Source organism: Cyclospora cayetanensis, unplaced genomic scaffold (genome assembly GCF_002999335.1).
Source record: "Cyclospora cayetanensis isolate NF1_C8 unplaced genomic scaffold, CcayRef3 CcayRef3_contig_29, whole genome shotgun sequence".
In the NCBI taxonomy this organism is placed as follows: Eukaryota; Apicomplexa; class Conoidasida; order Eucoccidiorida; family Eimeriidae; genus Cyclospora; species Cyclospora cayetanensis.
The window spans coordinates 181,849-202,219 of record NW_020312247.1 but is presented as its reverse complement, the minus strand read 5'-3'; the positions used below and the strand labels follow the sequence as shown (position 1 = coordinate 202,219).

Below are 20,371 nucleotides of genomic sequence, written 5' to 3'. Positions count from 1 at the left end.
TCGACGTCGGCGGCAGTGCAGAACGGGCAGCCGCAGCAGGGGCAGCAGTGGCAGCTGCAAGGTAATCAAGGCCGAAAAATCGTCTATTTGATTACTTTACAGAAAAAGCAAGACAGATGAGGTATATTCCCTGCTGCGCGAGGCCCCTCCATCCACGCATCCTTGCCCCCACACACCCGGCTGCTGGTGCTCCTCAAGCTCTATGCAGTGATGCTGCTGCTGCTGCTGCTGCGGTGACTGCCAGGGGGGCCTCATCCTGCTTACTTCTTAGGCTTTGAAGGCCCTCTGTTTGCCTTTTCGTCCGAAATAGGCTGCGCGAAACTCGTTTCTGCCACGGCTTCCTTCCTCCGTGGGCTCAGCATCCCAGGCACTACTGCTGCTCTCGCCGCACGGACGGGCTACACTCACACAGTACGCAGCAGCTGCTGAGCCACAGGAGAGCGCGTGCTGGATCGGAGGGGCTCCCTGCTGCCGACAGTTTGCCCTTCTACACCAGTATCAGTGCCAGAAAGTCATTTTCAAGCCACAAATCATGAGGAATCTGCAGAGCCTCCCCGGCGCTTAGCGCTGCTGCCGCCGTCACTGCCGCTGCTGCTGTAGAACCAGCGGGGGTTAAACCCATGCAGCACGAGCCTTTTTTCGCCGCGGCACCACCAGCTGATGGTGCTGCTACGGCTCTGAAACACCCAAAATGCAACTCCCCTGCCTCCTTTTCCTCCTCCCTCTGCTCCTCCTCATAAGGCTCCCGCATCGGGGGACTGAGGCGGCACCAGTCGGAGGCTTCGACGAGCACGTCCTGCTCCCGCCTTCCTCAGCAGCAGAAACAGCAGCGGCCTCTCCAGCAGCGCCTCTGGGATCAGAAACGCGCGAGGCGTCCGCATCAGCAGCGCAGTCTGCGCGGTTAACAGCCTTCTCGGGGGAGGAGCTCCTTCTCAGCAGTCCAGCGAAAGCACACGCCACACCACTGGCAGCAGCAGAGCTCTCCCAGCAAGCACTTGGTGTCGCGGGAGGAGTGCAAGCAACCCCTGAGGCAGCCGCAACGCATGCGCCAGCTGAAGCGGAAGCCTCCCCAGAAAGGGGAGCTCCAGCGGAAACGGATGCGCGTGCTGCACGCAGAGCAGATGCAAAGGGCGTTGCCAACCTGCGCAGAGCATCGCAGGATCCGCAGCAGAGTTCGGAAGTGCCAGATAGCAGCAGCAACAACAACGAGAGCAGCAATCATGACAACCTTGAAGATCTGAGCAGCAGCGAAAAGGAGGTGGTTGTGTCCATGGGGTTGCTGGCACTGCTGCTGATTGTTGCAGCATCGTTCTTCATTTTCCTTGCCGCGAAGCGCCTGCATCATCAGGTGCTGCAGCTGCCACTGCTCGCAACGCTGCTCGGGCTTTTGCTAGGGGCTGTGCTGCAGCAACATTTGCAGCTGCAGCCACGCAGCAGCAGCAGCCTTCGCGGCATGCTGGCTCTCAAGGAGGAGGTTTTCTTCGTCCTGCTGCTCCCGCCGATCGTTTTCCAGGGGTGCCTTGAAACACTTAAAAGGCGTTACGCCAAAGACCTCCATGCCGAATGCATAAACCCCTCCCCACAACACAATTTGCACTTTATTTCGCCTGGCGTGTTATCTTCCGCCTGCGCATCTCGTCCTTCGGTTGTGCGACGCGCTCCCGTTCAGGCGACATGTGGAAAAGGGATATGTGTCTACATGTATATATCTATGTATGTATGTGTGTAGAAATATATTTGTATGTCTATGTACGTTTATGTGTAGATGTGTGTGTGTATGTGTCAGTGTATGTGTCAGTGTATGTGTGTGTGTGTGTGTATACATGTATGTCTCAGTGTGTGTGTAGGTGTCAGTGTGTGTGTATGTGTGTATACATGTATGTGTCAGTGTGTGTGTGTGTATATACATGTGTATGTCGGTGTGTATGTACATGTATGTGTCAGTGTGTGTGTGTACATACATGTATGTGTCGGTGTGTATATACATGTATGTGTCAGTGTGTGTGTGTATATACATCTATATGTCGGTGTGTATATACATGTATGTGTCAGTGTGTGCGTGTATATACATGTATGTGCCAGTGTGTGTGTATATACATGTATGTGCCAGTGTGTACATAGGTACACATATATATATATATATAAATGAGTGTATATACATATAGATGTATATATATATTGTATTGTCATTGTGTCTGTGTGTCTATGTGTGTCTCTGTGTGCACGTATACAGTTTATATGTGGACTTGCCATGTGGAGTTTGAGGGCCTCCCTCTGGATTGAGTGTTAATAGGCTGCATGCTTTTGCTGTGATTCAGGGGTTTGGAGATAACGGAGGAGCCGTTTGCGTCGGCTTTTGCAGAGAACTTTGGCTCAGTTTTGTGGCTTGCAACTGCGGCGACGCTCTGCAGCACGCTGATTATCGGAGTTCACATGCTCGGAGCAGGTCCTTTGATTGTCTTGTTTGGTGGCTTTGACACTCCAAGTGCTGGCGCAGCTGCCAGGAGACGTGTGCGCCATGGCCGTCGTCAGGCAGCAATTTTTGCCGAAAGCTGTTTGTTCTGCTCGTTTCTGCGTCTGCTGCAGGCATGTTGCTGCCTGGAGTGTCTCTAACAACTCGGCCCGCCTTTGCTATGGGAGCTCTCATTTCTGCAACAGATCCCGTGTCGCTGCTTAGCGCCTTCCGAGATATGAAGGCTACGCTTCTTATTCATGTCCTCGTACGTTTTCCAGCACGTGTCTCAAGAATCTCGCAATGCGTGCACACGCAAAATCTCTTCATCGTTGATCCCCCCGCCTTGTCGTGGGCTGTGCTGTTGTGGGGTAGGGTTCCCTTTTTCTCGTGTATTGTGTGTCTGTTTGCTCCCCCCTGCGAAACGCCACGCGGCTATACGACGGCGCCACCTCTTACAGAACCCCCACTAAGGCACTCGGTTGCTTTGCACCACATCAGGAGGAAAGAAGCAGCAGCAGTAGCAGGAGGAGGAGGAAAGAAGCAGCAGCAGTAGCAGGAGGAGGAAAGATGCAGCAGCAGTAGCAGGAGGAGGAGGAAAGATGCAGCAGTAACGGCAGGAAAGCATCCCCATCCTTGGACAGAAAATAAGACGTGATGCGTGTGCTGCCTGTCTCTCAGCTTTTCGGGGAAAGCCTTCTGAATGACGCAGTTTCTCTAGTGCTCTACAAGGCGGTGACGGATGGCGAATTAAACACAGGACTGACTGCTGTTGCAGCTTCCTTCCTCGCCACCTTTTGCGCGTCTACCGCTCTGGGAGTCCTCACTGGAGCTGCTGTAGCTCTGGTGCGTTTCTTCTTCTCTCTCTCTTCATCACAGGCATTCTTGAGAAAACATCCGCTACTAACTCCCTGCTGCCTGGGTATGTGTGTTGGGGGCATGTGCATCGCAAAGCCTTTTTCCTCTTTCTTTTTGTATCTCTTTCTCTTGTGCGCGGCACCTATCCCGCTGCGTTTGACGCGCTGCTAGCAGAGATACCCTGCAGCAGAGCCTGTGGAATGGTGGAGAATTTGTGAGAAATTTGGTGGGGGTGAACGGACTGCACCTCACAAAAAAGCAGGGTTTGCAATGTCGTTCGCTTGCTGAGCACGCTCGCAGATGTACAAGCACATCGGTCTGAATCGTGAGGAAAATCTCGCGATGGAAGTTGCTTTGTTGCTTCTCTTCCCGTGGATTGCGTATCTGATAGCAGACGTAAGGCTTCAAAAGGTCAAAACCTTCTCTTTTCGAAAGCTCTGTCTGCATGCGTTTGAACTTAGTCGTGAAGGCCGTACTTACGGCAGCTCTCTCTCTCTCTGTCTGGCTCTCTCTCTCTCTCTCCTTCTCTCTCTCTGCCGTGTACACATGCGGGCAGAGGACGATGCGACGTTTACGGCTCACGATTTGTGGTTTGGGTGTATCAGGGTTGCGGAGGGAGCGGCATCGTGTCTATCTGCTTCTGTGGCATTTCCATGGGGAAATACGCCTTTCCGAATCTCTCAGTGTCTGCACAGGTGGCTGCCCGTGGTAAGGCGCACGAAAAAACTCCAGCGTGCGAAGCCTGATCGCTGTCAGGATTATCTTCCTCCCCCCTTCCACGCAAAAAACATCATATGGAGGTGCTCCCTTTCGCGTTTTTCTGCAGAGAACTACTGCACATGTGCATGCCCGTCGAGATGTCTCGTTACATGCCGAAAAGAGTCCCTTCTTAGAGAGATTCCATAATCCATCTTGCCTTCTAAGCACAGCTGCATGCGTCGTGTGTGGTTCGCGGTGTGCTCGGCAGGGCCTAGGCATGCTGTCCAGAGGACCCTTATGTGCCCCCTCTCTTTGCCTCCGTGTCGCATGCAAGTGCTGCGCTGCCAGATCTGAAATGCAGGCTGCGTTCCGCTGCTTCCGCATTGTCTGGCGGCCTTCTTGCAAGCCGCTGCATGCATGCAGAGCTCCTGTGTGCGCAGGCGTGTTTAGGGCTTTTGCACTGCTCGCGGAGTGCGTGGTCTTTGTATATCTCGGCCTAGCGCCTTTCTCGTTCGACCTGCTGCCCCTAAAAGACTGCGGTGTTTTCGTGGCTGCTGGAATTGCAGTCATCGCTGCGGCTCGGTGAATCCGGATCCACAAGATCTGCAGAGAGCGCCGCGACAGCGGCCGTCTTTTTCTCCCCGCCAGTCTCTCCGCGCAAGAACGGCTGTCGGAGCTGCATACATGCGTGCCGAGGGGGAGCTTGACGTTCTTGGGGGGTTGTTCTAGGAACATGAAGTATATGCGTGTTGTGGAGGTTGCGTGTCTTTGCATGCAGAGCCATTAGCGTGTATCTTACTTGCTTCTTTCTCAACTTGTTTAGAGGCCGCAAGGTGCTGAGCGCAAAGGAGCAGCACGCAATTGCTCTTTGCGGTCTGCGAGGAACTGTTGGTGCGTCGCAGACCCCCCACTCCGAGGAGAGTGCTCAGAGAGGGTTCTAGACTGTTGGATGCTCTTTGTAGCGTTCGAATGCGAGGGGTCGAGGGGGAGGGACGTTCTAGCCGTTGCGTGCATGTGCTTTTTGTGCAGCATTCGCCTTGGCGGAAAGAGCTCAACACGACTTTGGCGGCTTTGAGGGGCAGGCGATCCTCACTCTTACGCTTGTTGTGGCTCTCGTCTCCGTTCTCTTCCTCAGTGCGTTTAGAGTTGACAGCGCACGGAGGAGCTCTGGAGACAGTGGACACAAAGGCTTTCGAAAGGGAGTATCTGCATGCTCCCTTCACTCTCTGTTCTCTGCGCGTGTGGACTGCGCTGTTGTCTCGCAGCTCCAGCGCTCTTGTTTGCCTTGCGGCCCTTGGGCATATTTGTGAGGGAGGCATCTGACGAAATGGCTAGTAGCACATGTAGGCACCACAGGGGCGAGAGCAACAACCCCGACGGCATCTCGGAGGAGGTGCTTGGGGTGCAACAACAGCAGCAGCAGCAGGAGGAGCTGCTTGCGGAAAGTCGCACCGCTTGGTGCAGGAACAACTGCTGCGCGTATCTGCGAAGGGCACTGAAACAGCTGGATGCGAGGTGCATATATATGTATATATATGTATGCATATATAGTGACTGCCTTACTGCTCGTGCTTGCTCTTCGGTTAGCTCAGGAGGACGCCTCTCCGCCTGCTGCCCCCCTTCTCTCCCCCCCAGTATTGCCAACTGCGTCCTTATCGCCTGTCTTGGTGCATATGCAGATATCTCACTCCCTTCTTCATCAATTCGCAGAGGGCGAGCTGCAACCCGGAGCAGTCCGCCATGGAGTTGCAGCAGTACGCAACAGGCACGAAGCAGCAGCAACGGCAACACCGAAAAAGAGGGCGCAGTGTGTATGCAAACATTCCTCCGACACTGGAATCCCTAGAGAACGATAGTGCAGTATCTACCAACCTTCGTAGCGACAGAGAGCTCTCTGCTCAGCAGGACCAGCAGCGACAACTACCAGCCGGATCACTTCCCCGAGGTGATCCTTGCTGCCTAGAAGAATTCGATATGGCTTTTTCGCCGTCTGAAGACGTGAGCCCCTCAGGCTTTCTGCAGGTTGTGCAGAAACCAGCCTCAGCAGGTGCTTCTCCGGCCTGAGGGGGGACTCCGAACAAGAGATATGAGGAATGTTGAGGCATAGCGACGTTAGCTGCAACTGGCAATAGTGGCTTTGCTGCACGAAACGCCCTTTCCTAAAGAGGCACACATAACTGAATAGCTGTCAGTTCTCGCCGCTCTTCTCGTGCTGCAACCCCGAAGGACGCAGCGTTACCACGTGTGTTCGCACAACCCAGCCCGCCTATACCGGTGCTGTAGAAGTGCCTTCAAGGATTAACCTGTACATGTATATATATATGCATAGGCACATGCATATGTGGCACTAGAAGGGCTCCTAGGAGTGCCCTGTGGGCCTCTTTTTGTAGCATTTCGCTCCTCTTTGTGTGTACCGTGAAGAGGCAGCATCGCGTGCAGCTCTCTTTGGAGCGGCTGGAAGACACGGGAAAATGTGCGAGCAGGTTGCACTGTGTAGCCCGACGCTTCCCGCCACTGCAACTTAATTGGTCATTAGGCGTTCGCGGGACTAGAAGAATCGATAGAAACGTCGTACTCAGCGCTACGCATATGAGGGGGCACAGAATTGTTAGGGGAGGGGGGAAGGGGGGGCTTAAAGGGAGCAAGAGGTAGTCTTAACGCCCAGAGGCTGCTGTACAGAAAACGCAGTGTGGCTTGTGCATGCCGTAGAGCTAGGCTGCTGGCTCCCTCGCGGCCTCTTCAATGGGTAACAGCAGCTCCTGTCCCTCGTGCACCGCGCCACTACGAGACTTTTGTCTTAGGCGCTTTACTTAAAGACCAACTGTGTTGCGACGCGCTGCACGCGCATCCTCTATCAACCTCTTTCACAGATCTCCGCGAGCGAGATCCTGATGTAAAGAGACAAGTGCGGGCTACTGCCGCTTCGGTAGAAAGCTGCGAAGGGCTTTGAGGGATGGGATAGGGGGCCTCGTTTAATACGAGGGCATTTAAAATCCCTCACGCAGAACCACCGTACGAATAAGGCGTGGGATCACAATGCATGGGGTGTGGCTGGGGGGAGTGACCGGTGCGAGAATAACTAACACAGAAGCTACGGGGCGTTACCTCTCCTGAAGTGCTGCTTCGTGTTTGCCTGCACACCCTGTAGCTATGCCTTCTCCAGAAATTATAAACGCTTTGAATGCCATCGAAAAAAGAATCCCTCAAGATAAGCCGACAAGCTGCGCTGCATTCGCTGCGTATGTATCAGGGGAACGGATGCTGCAGAAACCCATATCGTCTCCATTCTTGTATGGCTCCAGCAGAATTCGCCCCTAATGAGCCGTAAGGGCCTTTGACCCTGCTCTGGACAGACGTGCACCTATGAAAAGCAGGGTTTGTCGCCGCATGCAGCTGCAATTGAGCTGTCGGGATACAGGAGAGCACAGTAGAAAGTATTTAGGCTAGCGACTGTTGCACCGATGAGGATTAAAGTTGCCCTACAGTGCCGCTTCGCTGATAGTGCATGTTCTGGAGCGTAGAGCGATATAAATAGTAGCAAAACTGCCTCTTGGGCAATACCATTGTGTTGTAGGCCAAACACTTAATTTGGGCACTTGATTCTCTTCAGTGATATGCAATCAACAATTCAAAAAAATAGGCTATTTGTTTCGGCTGATGTCCGTCAATTCAAACAAAGCTTTGTTAGCCCAGAAAAATAATAGCTATTTCTCCCCTGTGCACTATAAGTTGCTATTTGCAACTTACAGTGAATATGACGTGTGTTCCGAGAGTGTAGCCGCATCCATCTAGCCTAGTGATCCCCCTGTCCATCACACGTCAAAACTTGAAGCGTAAGGACAGCAGAACAACGAGGGAAGTGACTTTTTGAGGAAGGCCCCTAGTGGCTTTTGGTTATACTTGTAGGAAATTTGGGTGAAAAAGTCGCCCTATGTAGATCGCTGGCCCGCGTTACAACCTGCATACTTCAGCACCCAAATAAAGTGGCAGCAGAATCCAGTGTCTACCGCTAAAAATCCCAGGAAGGAACAGTGCTGTCTAACTCCACCAAAATGCCCTGGGAGTAAAAGCGCAGCGGTTACCCAAAGTGAGCACAACCAACTTGTAGATGCAGCGTGACATGCTACTTGGCTAGAGTTTCCAGGTCACTCCAGCCCGACAAAGACGGAGCTTTTCTAATCAAAACCAGATCACACAACCGACAAGGCTAGGAGCAGAAGTCTGCACAGCTCTTTGAGTAACACTCTAGGCGGGTACCGCTGGCTGCGATCAAGGATTGCTAAGCCCAGAGCTCTGCAGGGACTCCTAATAGAATAATGATTCTTATTACCCTATCTCACGTGTATGGTAGTACCGGATCGGCATGATTCACGTTGAGTGAGCTAATGGATTTGTAATGAACTGAAAAAGATGCGGTTTAGCTGGTGGTGGAAAGAGAGCAGTTGCTCTACCAAGATTCAACAGCGTGCTGTGAGGCGGCAGGAGAAGCAACGCTGCTGTTAACGGATTCAATGCATCAAGTCCTAGAAACAGAGTACCAAAATACATTTCTTCAAGTTGAGTAGCGCTTATGTCGCCGCAGTGGCGCGTCACTGGAATACAAAAGCACGTAGTGTGGCGGCAGGAGAAGCAACGCTGTTAACGAATTCAACTCATTGGGTCCTGGAAGCAGACTGCCGGAACGCGTCCTTAAAATGGACTAGCTTTTATATCCCCTCAGTGATGCGAACAAGACAGTGCCACGTCGTGCGTTCGCACATGCCGGCGAAAACACAAACAGCATCTGGTTATTGATCCTGGGAAGCCTAGAGCGTAATAGGATATTATAAGGCATTAATCGAGTGGTACACAGTCAAATTCAAAAGAATTTAGAACTAGGAGGGGAGAGTCGAGCTCTGTCGTTGCAGACAAAACCCCCGAAAGGACAATGACCGACGCCGGTGCTCTTCCGAGTCATGTTCGCCCGGGTGTATTGGCAGCCCGTGGATCAAAGCGGTGACTGGTGTCAGGTTGCCGCAGTAACCTCTTTTTTTTGCTGCTTAATTGCCAAATCCATAAAGGGCAAAGCAGAAAAACGCATCTATTTTCTCGTATTATCCTCCCTTCCCGCCGGCCGACTTCACGGTCTGCCCACCAGCTGAGCTGCCTGCCTGTCTGCTATTTCTGGGGTTTCACGCTTCTCAGGGCTGCCATCTTCTTTCCATTTTTGAATCTCGCCTTGGCTTTGGCTCGGGGGCAACCGAGGTTTTCCCCCATCTGCAGTAACAGCAGCAGCAGCTGTCTGTCTGTCTGCCAGTCTCCCCAATTTTTCTTTCTTCCTCCTTTTTGGTCACTTTCTGCTTACTGCCTCCTTCTTGAGATGGAGCACCCCAGTGGGCACCAAATGGCTTCAGAGACCGCCAGCACCGCCAGCGGCGATGGCGCCAAGCTCGAATCCCAGATGTATCATCAGCTCCGGAAGCTGATTAACGTGGTGGTAAGACACTGCAGCCCTTCCCTGTCTCGATTACTCAGAATTGACTAGCAGCATGCCGCAGCCCAGGGTACCTTAGGGGGCGCAATCAGAGCGCTCTCTGCCGTTTGTTAGAGTCGCCTGTGCGATGGCTTCCCCCTCGTCTCTGCAACGCGCCAGCTTATTCCCGTCTAACAGGGTGTTTACATATTTCTTCTGACAGCAGCCCTCCCTATGCTTTATTGTGGGCGGCCATGGCTGGTGTTTCGTCACTCCTTTCGATTGATCGCCAAGGCTCCGCCTTCTTCACTGTTGTGCTGCCGTTCTATTCCACCGCGGCTACCTGGGCCGAATTGAGAGAGGGCACTTTGGCATTTCCCATAGAACTCCCAGGCTTGCATCGCGTGCTACCAGGGGGCGCTCTCGGCAAACATGCGGAGGGAGGATGGGGAAAGGACTCACTTTTCTCAAGCGGCTGGACCGCGTGGCATTGTTTGCGCATGCGTGGCGCATGAGCGACCTTCAGAAGCGGCATTATGCAGAGCACATCGGCAATAGGCACCAATATCTTCGCTCTTGTGAACGGCTTCCGATACATGTGGGGGCTTCAAAGTGTGTGGTGTTTCGCTGCAGGACGAGCTGAGGGATTGCGGCGTTCAGCAGTGGATTCAGCTGCCGCGCATATGTGTCTTAGGCACACAGTCAGCTGGTCAGTCTACGAAAAAGCAGCGGCTCGCTTTTTGTATTCTCTTTCATGTTTCTCCTTGCCCTCTGATCCTGTTGACACCTTGGTTTAGCTCATGGAAACGAGCCTTGACGAAAATGACCGTCGGCGCATCGCTTCTCTGAAGGAGCTTTTTCCAGGAGTTTTTAGGGGTTCTTTGACTCCTTTGGGGGCTTCTGACTCTCATTTTTTTAACTAGATGTTGCTTGGAGATGTGGGACGGATGTTGTTTCAGGCAAGAGTTCTGTATTAGAGGCAATCGTCGGTGTTGATTTTCTGCCTCGAGGCGACGGCGTAGTTACGCGACGCCCGCTTGAGCTGCGCCTGGTGCATCTTCCGGAATGTAGGTTCTCGCTTTTTTCTCTTTCTATATTTATATATATCTCTGTGCATGTATGCAATGTGTGTTTTTCACTGTGTGCTTATGTGTGTTCATGTGTATCTTTTCATGTGCGTGTTTATGTTTGTGTGTTCATGTGTATCTTTTCATGTGCGTGTTTATGTGTGTGTTCATGTGAAATCTTTTTATGTGCATGTTTATGTGTGTGTTCATGTGTATCTCTTTATGTGCGTGTTTATGTTTGTATGTTCATGTGTATCTTTCTATGTGCGTGTTCATGTGTGTGTGTTCATGTGTATCTTTTTATGTATGTGTGTATGTGTGTTCATGTGTATCGTTTCATGTGCGTGTTTTTGTGTGTGTGTTCATGTGTATTTTTTTATGTGCGTGTTTTTGTGTGTGTGTTCATGTGTATCGTTTCATGTGCGTGTTTATGTTTGTGTGTTCATGTGTATCTTTTTATGTATGTGTGTATGTGTGTTCATGTGTATCTTTCTATGTGGATGTTAATGTGGGTCTCTGTCTGTGCGTGCCGTATTGTGCGTCTTTCTGCTCCTCTTCATTAAATGTGTGGTGGCGTTGGCTCTACACGGGATGGCGACAGCCAAGCCAGAAGCAGTGGGCGTGGGGGGTTCCTCTATATCAGCGTGGCTCTCCATGCTATGTTGCAGCTTGCTGTCTCTTGTCATGCCCCTCTTGAGGCTTCGCTTTTGAGGCACCGTCTGCTGTCAGGAAGGGTGTCTTGCCGCTGAGTCTGTCTCGCCGGTGTCATCCTACCGCGTCTTAGCGTCCTCTGTAGTGCTCTCTCTCTCTCCTTAAAGGCAGTTTGCTTTGTTGGCTGTAGAAGGCTAAGCCTTGGCATGTGTATCGCGCTGCTTCTGCCGGCATGAGTCTCTCTGTCTCTCTCTCTGCATGCAGCCGAGCACGCTCCTGAAGAGGCATACGCAGTGTTCGATTCCTCAAGGGACAAGAAGTATACGAATTTCGAAGAAGTTCGCAGGCAGATCGAACGCCTCACAGATGAAGTCGCTGGTGAGCATGCAGCATGGTCTGTGCTAAGGCCCTAAGCGCACTGCCTTAAAATTCTCTGCCTCATCAAGGCTCTAGATAGCTGGATGCACGCATTCTATGACGGAGGGGTCGCGCTGTATGTGTGTGCATGTTTCGAGAGTGTGGGGAGGTTTTTTTGCAAATCGCTGAAAAATGTGAACTCTGGGAATCGTGGGGGCACAGACCAACGCGCACAGAGAGAAGGGGGGGAGGCAGTGAAGGGTCAGAAAACGCGTGGCTTTTTCCAGGAAAGTAGAAAGGGTTGCGTATGTTATGGTGTATTGTATTGTATCGTGGTGTATTGTGTTGTGTTATGTTGTATTCTGGTGTATGTTATGGTGTATTGTATTGTATCGTGGTGTATTGTGTTGTATCGTGGTGTATTGTATTGTATCGTGGTGTACTGTGTTCTTTTATGTTGTATTGTGGTGTATGTTATGGTGTATTGTATTGGTTTGTGGTGTATTGTATTGTTTTGTGTGCGCACACCTCATGGGGAGGGAGGCGGTTCTGCAGCAGGGACGCACTGTTTATGATAAATGGTGCAGAGAACCCTGCACGCTCCACGCTGCACTTCTCAATCTTTTCCGTTCTGCCTGTGTGTTGGCGTTTATCCCCACCAGGCAAGAACAAGGGGATCGTAGACTCCCCCATAGTGCTCACTGTATACGCCACGCGATGCCCAGATCTATCGCTTATTGATCTACCTGGCATCACGAGGGTTCCTTTGAAGGGAAGTGACCAGTCAGATGACATCGAGGCACTGACACGCCAAATGGCACTCAGGTGAGAGTCATGAGCAGCGCTTGAGCCGGAAGCGCAGGGGCTGTATTGTTTTCTCAAGTTGCCGGGGAGATTGCATTGCCCCTCGTCGAGCTCTGTGGGGGTATGCATGCATGCGCTGAACGGGGCCAAGAGATGGATTGCGCCTTATTTTGGGAATGGGGCTTTTTTAATTAAGCGATTATCTAGCGCTCACATTATGCAACTTTTGTGTCGCTTGGCGTGTGTGCAAGCTTGGCCGTTGTCACTTAGACGCATGCAGAGGGGAGGCAGCCATCCCCCCCTTTCTCCCCTCCCTCCCCTGCACGATTCACATGGCACTGCATCAATTTTGCTCGCCTTCTTCTTCGTCTTGCCGCGTGTGCAGCTATGATGGGCTTCTGTTGCGCTCTGCTCCTCTTCCTCAGATACGCTGCTGACCCTCGAACTATCATTCTTGCTGTTCTGCCAGCGAATGCCGGTGAGAGGCGCTCTTACAGAAAGATGCAGAGTTAAAATGCATGCATACAGATGGAGATAGCTATATATAGTGTGTACCTCTCTGGCTATGTGCAAACTCGGGGGCATGTGTTTGCTGGAGTCTTCTGATGGTTGAGGCCCCTGAGGGGCGTCTGTTTGTCTCTCTGTCTATGTCTCTTTTTGTCTCTCTTTCTTTCTCTCTTTCTCTTTCTTTCTCGCTTTCTTTCTCTCTCTGTCTGAGTCTCGCATGCGCGCAGTTTTCCTCTTCCTTTTGTACATGTGCTAGTGGTAGCGCGATTGCGTTTGTGAGCGCATGCAGACATGTCCACTTCTGACGCCTTGCAGTTGGCGCGCCGCGTCGACCCCCGCGGTGTACGGACAATCGGAGTCATAACGAAAGTTGATTTAATGGACAAAGGCACAGACGCCTCGAAAATGCTGCTAGGGGAAGAGATTCCGCTTAGACTTGGATATACTGGCAAGTCTTAGGAAGCGGCGCGTTCTACAGTAGCCGCAAGGGCCTCTTCCTCTTGCCTCCTTCCTCCTCTTCTTCCTCCTTTGCTTTCTTCGCGGTTTTTGAGGGAGGAGCGGCAGAGGATTGTTGGGGGAAAGTGGGGGAAATGGCAATTGCTTACTTGGCGTAGATAGCCATCCACACACACACACATGCACACATACACACATGCACACATACATACACACACACACACATACATACATACACACACACACATGTACACATACACACATGCACACGTACATATACACCCACATAAAATATCTATACACGGCTCTGTGGGTGGACATACTTGGGGGCGAGGCGTGTACGAGGGCCATGTGTGGGAACCACCATTTGGTGTACTTGTCAAAAGGCTGCCAGCATGAGTTGTGAAATTATTTCATGCGCGTTCTGACTGCCGCCTCGCTCAGCACATAGTAGTGGATAGTGCCCAGCAGTGCTGTTCTTTGCTGCGTCGAGCTATGCATACGCCAACAGCCACGCAAGACACGCAGGCATGCATGCATGCATGCACATCCTTGTCTGGGGGACTAGCCGCAGACAAGAGTCGAGCAGAGCTTAAGGTGCACTGCGTGCTGTTGGATTCTGGCTGCTGTATTTCTGCAGGCGTGAGAAATCGGTCTCAAGCGGATATCAAGTCTGGCAAAAGCGTTCAGGCTTGCTTGGAGGATGAGCGTCAATACTTCCGCAAGCATCCGGTGTATGGCCACATGCGACCCCAGTATTTTGGCATTCCGTCTCTTGTGGAGAAGCTCACGCGAGTCCTCTTTCTTCACATCAAACATGTGCTCCCCGAAATCCGCAAGGAGATTCAGATAAAGGCACGAGACGTCCACGGCAGGATTCAGGAGCTTGGCGAGGTGCGACGTCTTTTTGCGGTGCTCGCTCTCAGTTGTGGGAAAGGCAGATCGAAGCAAACCAGATAGCAAGCTAGGCATTGCGAGTCTAGCTCGCTGTCCGAGTGTGTGTGTGTGTAGCTAGCTAGCTAGCTAGCTTGCTGTCTGAGTGCGCATGTGTCTAGCTAGCTAGCTGTCTGTGCGTGTCTCCTCCTGCCCCTCCCCTTACCCTCGCGCACATGGTCTTTAGGCCTTAGATCTCACGCGGCGGTAGATGCAGCATGCCTCTCATGATGCTTGCTGCTTCGCTCAGGGGGTTCCCACCGAGTCTAAAGATCGAGCTCAGCTGCTGTGGACGGCGATCACGGATTATGTTGAGGTCATTAAGAGCGCCATTAGGGGCAAGTACGACAAGCGGCTGCAGAAGTATTTCGATCAGGTCTGTTTATGCATGCAATGCAGGCATTCCTCCCTCGCAAAAGAGAGAAATAGAGAGAGAAAGAAAGAGAGAGACAGAGAGATAGAAATAGGGAATTTGGCTTGGCGCTTTGGGGGAGTGGTGGCGAATTCAGGGATGGGGGTGGGGATATCGACCAGGCAGTGTTTGAAGTGGGGGGGGGCCTCTTTGTCACGAGGCTACCACGAGCTGCTGTTAGAGCTGAGAGGGAGTTTTCAAAAAGTGCCTGAACACGCTTTTCCGTGGGCTTTATACAGGAGAGAGAGGGTCGTTTATACAGGAGAGAGAGGGAGAGGGTCGCTTGAGGGGGGTATGCATGCGGTTTCCTCAGGATCAGTGTCTTACGATTGGATCGTGCATCCGCCACGAATACACCACGCTGCTGGAGGATTTCTGCGAGAGGAGCATCTCGGATGATATCACCGACAAGCAAGTCGAGAACGCCATCAGACTGCACGAAGGCGAGTCTCTTCCAGGATTTCCGTCTCCTGATACGTTCGAGCACCTCATTCTGCCTTACCTTAAGAGACTTTCGCCCCCCGTAATGGACTGTCTTGGTAAGAAAATCACAACAACACGGAAACAGCACTCCTCACGGCGGACAGACACACGCACACACACAGACAAACGCATACACACATACATTCATACATAACATACATACATATATATACATACATATACAGCCATACATGCATATACATACATACATACACATACGTAACACGTATATTCATACACAACACATGCATTCATACATAACACACATTCATACATACATACATATACAGCATTACATACATACATGCACAGACACGCACATACATACATATACGTATACATACATACTTACATGCATACATACATGCACAGACACGCACACACATACATTCATACATAACATACATATACATACATGCATACAAATACATACATAACACGCATTCATACATAACACACATTCACACATACATATATATACATACGTATATACATGCATACACAGACACGCACACATATTCATACATACATGTATATACATGCATACATATACATACATGTACCTAAACAACACACATTCATACATAACACACATTCATACATACATATATATACATACATATACAGCCATACATACATGCATACACAGACACGCACACACATTCATACATATACAGCCATACATACATGCATACACAGACACGCACACACATTCATACACATACCCATACACACACACACATACGCATTCATACACTCACGCACATACATATACATACACACACACACACATACATATACATACATACATATACATACATACACACACATACATATATATACATACATACATCTGCGTGCCATGAATGCGTGGCCTCTTGAAGACCCCTGCTGGTGCAATACTTGTTTTTTCGCATTGGGTTGTTTTCTGAGGCAGCTTTGGCGTGTGTTTTGACCATGAGACTTCTCGATATTGCATATTTTGCCTGCTGTCACCTCCTGGTTTGTGCGTTTTTTTGTCTTTTTCTCCTTTAGACCGCGTCGCACAGACATTGGAGAACCTATCTCAACGCGTGGCGGAGAAGGTGTTTTGTCGGTTTCCTGCCTTGTCGGATCGCGTCTTAGAGATTTCTCAAGACATCCTAGCTCGCGAGCGAGAGGCTACCCGCGAAATTTTGCAGCACGATGTTGATGCTGAGATGGGTTACTTATTTACAAACGATGAGCGGTGAGAAAAAGGCGGTTTTTCCCCCTTCTTCCCCCTCCCTTGCACCTTGGGGAACGTGGGCTAAGAGCAAGCAAGCAAGCTAGCGGGCGCTCGCTCGCAGTCTTTCCCGTGCAGCTTTAAGTCTCTTTCTCTCTCTCTTTGTGTCGTGGTACCCACTTTCTGGTGTCTCGTTCGTTCGAAAGCACTTTTCCCCGCAGAAGCGGTAGGGGAGGGGAGGGAAAGCGCTGCGCAAGGAAGGGGCCTCTGTAGGATGATTGCCGGCAGCTGTGCATGCGCCACCGTCGAAAGCAGCCCCTTAGCGTCGCGCTTTGTCTGCGTTTGCATGCGCCATCACCAGCTACCTTCATGAGCACGGGACGATGATTACGCAGCAGCAGCTGACGCTGGAGCAGCTGCAGCAGCAGCAACAGCTGCTGCAGCAGCAGCAGCAGCTGGGTGTTGCGCCGGATGGGAGGCCGATCCAGCAGCCTTCGCATGCAGAGCGAGCTCAGCAGATGCTGCAGCAAGTGCAGAATCAAATGACGAGTCTGTGGACGAGCAAGGAGAAGAAGCGTCCGATCTATAGCGGTAAATTGGCATTGCGGGTGGATCCCACTGCTCCCTCGCTTGTCTTTTTCGGAGGCTGCTGCTTTGGCGCAGTCGCGCTGCTGCTGCTGCCCGCATGCCGACTGCGGAGGAGGCGGAAGGCTTCTTGTTGCGCTTCTCGCAGAGCAGTTCATTGCGGAGATCCGAAGGCGGCTTGACGCTTACTTCAGCCTCGTACTGCACAACGTCCGCGATACCGTAAGGCGAGAAGTTCATGCGATGCTGGCTCGACAGAGCGGGAAGGGGGCACAGAAGCAAGCAAGAGATCGACGCTGCTCCACATGAAGGGTGCAGGAAGATAGAACAGAGGCTGAGGCGGTCCGAGTAATAGCAATATATATATATATATATATATATATATATATATATATATATATATATATATATATTGCTATTGTTTGGTCTGCCGAAGCGAGTGGTGTGCCCTCTCTATCTCGAGGCGGGCAGCGCTTACAGTGTGCGATTCGCCCTTCTGGCGTTTGCGCCGGAAAGCAGAGGCACAAAACAGGAGGAGCCTCTTACTTCGCAGACTTCCTGCAGCTTTTTCCTAACACGGGTGTGTGCTTGTTGCGATGTGCGCAGGTACCCAAGAAAATAGGCTTTTTCCTCGTTCGCCAGTTGCAAGACAAGTTGCAATTCGAGCTTTACAACAAGCTGAATGACGAGCAGCTGTTTTCCTCGCTCCTTGGAGAGGTCGTTTCTCGCATACCTTAGGGGAAGGGGCATGGCACTAGAGCAAGCGCTGTTGGGGCGTTTGCCATCGGCTTTCTTTATATAATTCGCCTTCGTGCAGTGCAGTCTGTTTTCTTATGAGTAGTTGCCGCCGCTCGCTGTCTTTCCTTCGTCTAGGACTTGTTTTCGGGAGGAAAGGGGGAGAGAGACGCTGCTTTTTCTCTCCCTGTCTTGCCTTGCATCTCCTTTTATTTGCGCTGTATGAACTGACTCCTGCGACACTGGTGCCGCCACCGGCACGGAGGTTTTCGAGGGAAGTGCTCTCTGAAGGACTGTTGCTGCTTCTGCTGTGTCTGCCTCCACTGCAGCCATCGCACATCGTGGAAGAGCGCCGAGCTTTGGTGGGGCAGCTGAATACTCTCAAGAAGGCGACTGCAGTCCTGCAGCGCGATCCTCAGATAGCGGGTACGTACAGCACGGCATCCATGCATGCGTGCATGCGTGCACACACCTGAGGGGGGCTCATTGCTGGCTGCTCCATTAGCCGCTGCTGCTGCTGCAAGACATGCACGGAGAGGCTTTCTTCGCGCGAGTTTCGCGTTGAATGGAAATGGGTGGACGTTGTCGCATGCACGCCCGTTTTCGTTCGTGCTCGCTGCCCCCTGCAAGCCCTCGAGAAGCTCAAAGAGCGCTTTTCTCAGCGCTTAACCCCTCAAATGCGCACTTGTTTTTGCTGCCGCTGCACACAGCACTGAACTTTGATACGGTCGACGCCATGTTCGACTCGGATCTTCGCGAATTGCAGCGAGCAGGGCCTCCTCCGCAGCTGGCAGCGAGCAGCTCACCGGGATCTGCGATTGCCTCCCAGAGGCTTCCGCAGCAGCAGCAACAGATGCAGCGGCAGCAGCAACAGATGCAGCAGCAGCAACAGATGCAGCGGCAGCAGCAGCAGCAGCCCTCAGCGATGCGCCTTCCGAACGGGCAGCCTCCTCCGCGTGAGTGTCTCAAGAAAAAGGCTTTTCCAGGTGTAGGGTAGCCTTTCAGGCATCAGCTTCACAGGAGTGCAAGGAGGCAACGCACACCAGAGCCTAGGGGTGTCTTCTTCGTCATGTCTCTGTGCCGATTTCGCAGCTTCTCAGGGTGTAGCAGCATCCTCAGGAGGGCCGTCAGGCAGCAGCGCCTTGTTGGTGACTGCGCAGCAGCCCCCTGCCTCTGCAGCTCCTGTCCAGGGTAAGGAGCTGCGGCTGCATGCGCAGTTCGTTGATCCGCCTAGTAGATTTCATCGCGCATAGCGTCCGTCCTCGCTCAATTATAGAGTCGCAAAATTGACTGCTAGGGTGTTCGGTGGCGGCAGCACGCGCATGCATGCGCTTGGCATCATTGCTTATCAGTTTCCCCTCTCGGCGTGTAACTCAGACGGAAGAGCAGCTCCCAACGCGCGCCATCTCTTCGAGCGTCCAGTCATGTTTCAGGTACAACATCCAAGTTTGGGGCTTTCTCGCCGCAACGCTGTGCCTTTTCCTCTCGTTAGCCCCTCTTGCCATTAACTTTTCTGTTCCTCAGTAACAGGCAAGACACCCTTCATGCCTTGCCTCCAAAGAGCTGCCACGGTCTTATCGGTGCTTTCATGCGATTTAGGCTAGTGCTGTCTTGTACATCTATACATATATATATATATATATACAGATATACACGCAGTTCTCTTGCGTCATCCACCGCAGTGTGAGAGGCAGAGAGGCTTTGTGATGGCCGCCTCCGCGTCTTTTTCTAGCTGATTTCCTGTCTGTCCGTAACTGCCTGGCATTTAGACAGTGTTTGTGGGGTGTATATATATATATGTATATGTATTTGTGTGTATGTGTGTGCCGGGTTTGCAGAGCGCCTCAAATCCCCTCTTTAATGACTAGTCCTCTTTGTCCTCCCTGCGTTTTCTCAAAAAAGGGCTCTGTATATGGGAGAGTCTGTTGTCTGTGTCATAGGGTGTCTTTGCACGTCGTGTTGATTCTCTAGGGGCCAGCAACTTTGTCACTCAGCGACTTCATAGGTGGCTACAGCAGGCTGCTTTAGAAGACCGGGTTCTTCTGCTACTTGTTTCCAAATGGGATACAAACAGTTAGGGCAGCATAACCAAATACTTGTGCACTGTTGCCAAGTGCAGCTGATAGATGTGCGTCCGGCATATATCTCTATCTGTATATTTATATCTGCACTCCATGAATACCAGTCAGTTCTCGCACTTATAAAGTCAGATAGAGAAAGGCGCAAAGGCGGCTACAAAGCTCTCTACTGTCCCCCACAGTGTTGTGGTGGATGCAGTGCAACTGCCTCCTAGTGACGCTGATGGAAGCGATTAGAGGGAGGGAAAAGGCTACAAGAATAGAGAAAGAGAGTGCAAAACAGCCGGCACATGGCATGTATTCCCTACACTTAAAGGGTTCGTCTGCGGGTCCTACAGGTTGTGGTGGGTGAAGGCGAAGCGTGTGCTAGGCTTGCTTTGCTCATAGCAAGGTGGTTTCTGAACTGTACGCAGCGGTGCACCTCCTCGGGTGTTTCGCATGCGGGAGGGGGAGCTCACCCAGTGTAGGAGCAGCTGCAACAAGACACAGCTGATCATTAGACTTTTGGCTGGGCTGGGCAGCTCTTCGTTTTTAAGTTCGTGCCTCAAATAGCAACAACTTGACTTCTCCTCCTCCAGACTCTGGCGGTTGTTGCCTGTGACTGTGCCCCTAAGCGACCTCGGCTTTGAGCTCAGGCT

At 51.7% G+C, this 20,371-nt stretch overlaps 2 protein-coding genes across 2 annotated transcripts; both read left to right on the top strand.

Moving 5' to 3' along the window:
* Nucleotides 1-620: 620 nt before the first annotated feature.
* On the top strand, nucleotides 621-6,073 carry LOC34618207. The gene is made up of 9 exons (XM_026338650.1): nucleotides 621-693; nucleotides 888-1,515; nucleotides 2,319-2,446; nucleotides 2,587-2,720; nucleotides 3,611-3,690; nucleotides 4,433-4,591; nucleotides 4,833-4,930; nucleotides 5,561-5,763; nucleotides 5,858-6,073. Exons 1-9 carry the CDS (start codon nucleotides 621-623, stop codon nucleotides 6,071-6,073), a joined length of 1,719 nt encoding a protein of 572 aa, XP_026194435.1.
* Nucleotides 6,074-9,368: 3,295 nt separating this feature from the next.
* LOC113147591 (vacuolar protein sorting-associated protein 1-like) lies at nucleotides 9,369-19,391 on the top strand. The gene is made up of 18 exons (XM_026338649.1): nucleotides 9,369-9,485; nucleotides 10,095-10,170; nucleotides 10,421-10,528; nucleotides 11,444-11,557; nucleotides 12,199-12,361; nucleotides 12,766-12,818; nucleotides 13,137-13,295; nucleotides 13,944-14,197; nucleotides 14,487-14,612; nucleotides 14,962-15,187; nucleotides 16,167-16,359; nucleotides 16,697-16,926; nucleotides 17,069-17,142; nucleotides 17,527-17,637; nucleotides 17,985-18,081; nucleotides 18,366-18,420; nucleotides 19,033-19,127; nucleotides 19,315-19,391. Exons 1-18 carry the CDS (start codon nucleotides 9,369-9,371, stop codon nucleotides 19,389-19,391), a joined length of 2,328 nt encoding a protein of 775 aa, XP_026194434.1.
* Nucleotides 19,392-20,371: the final 980 nt, after the last annotated feature.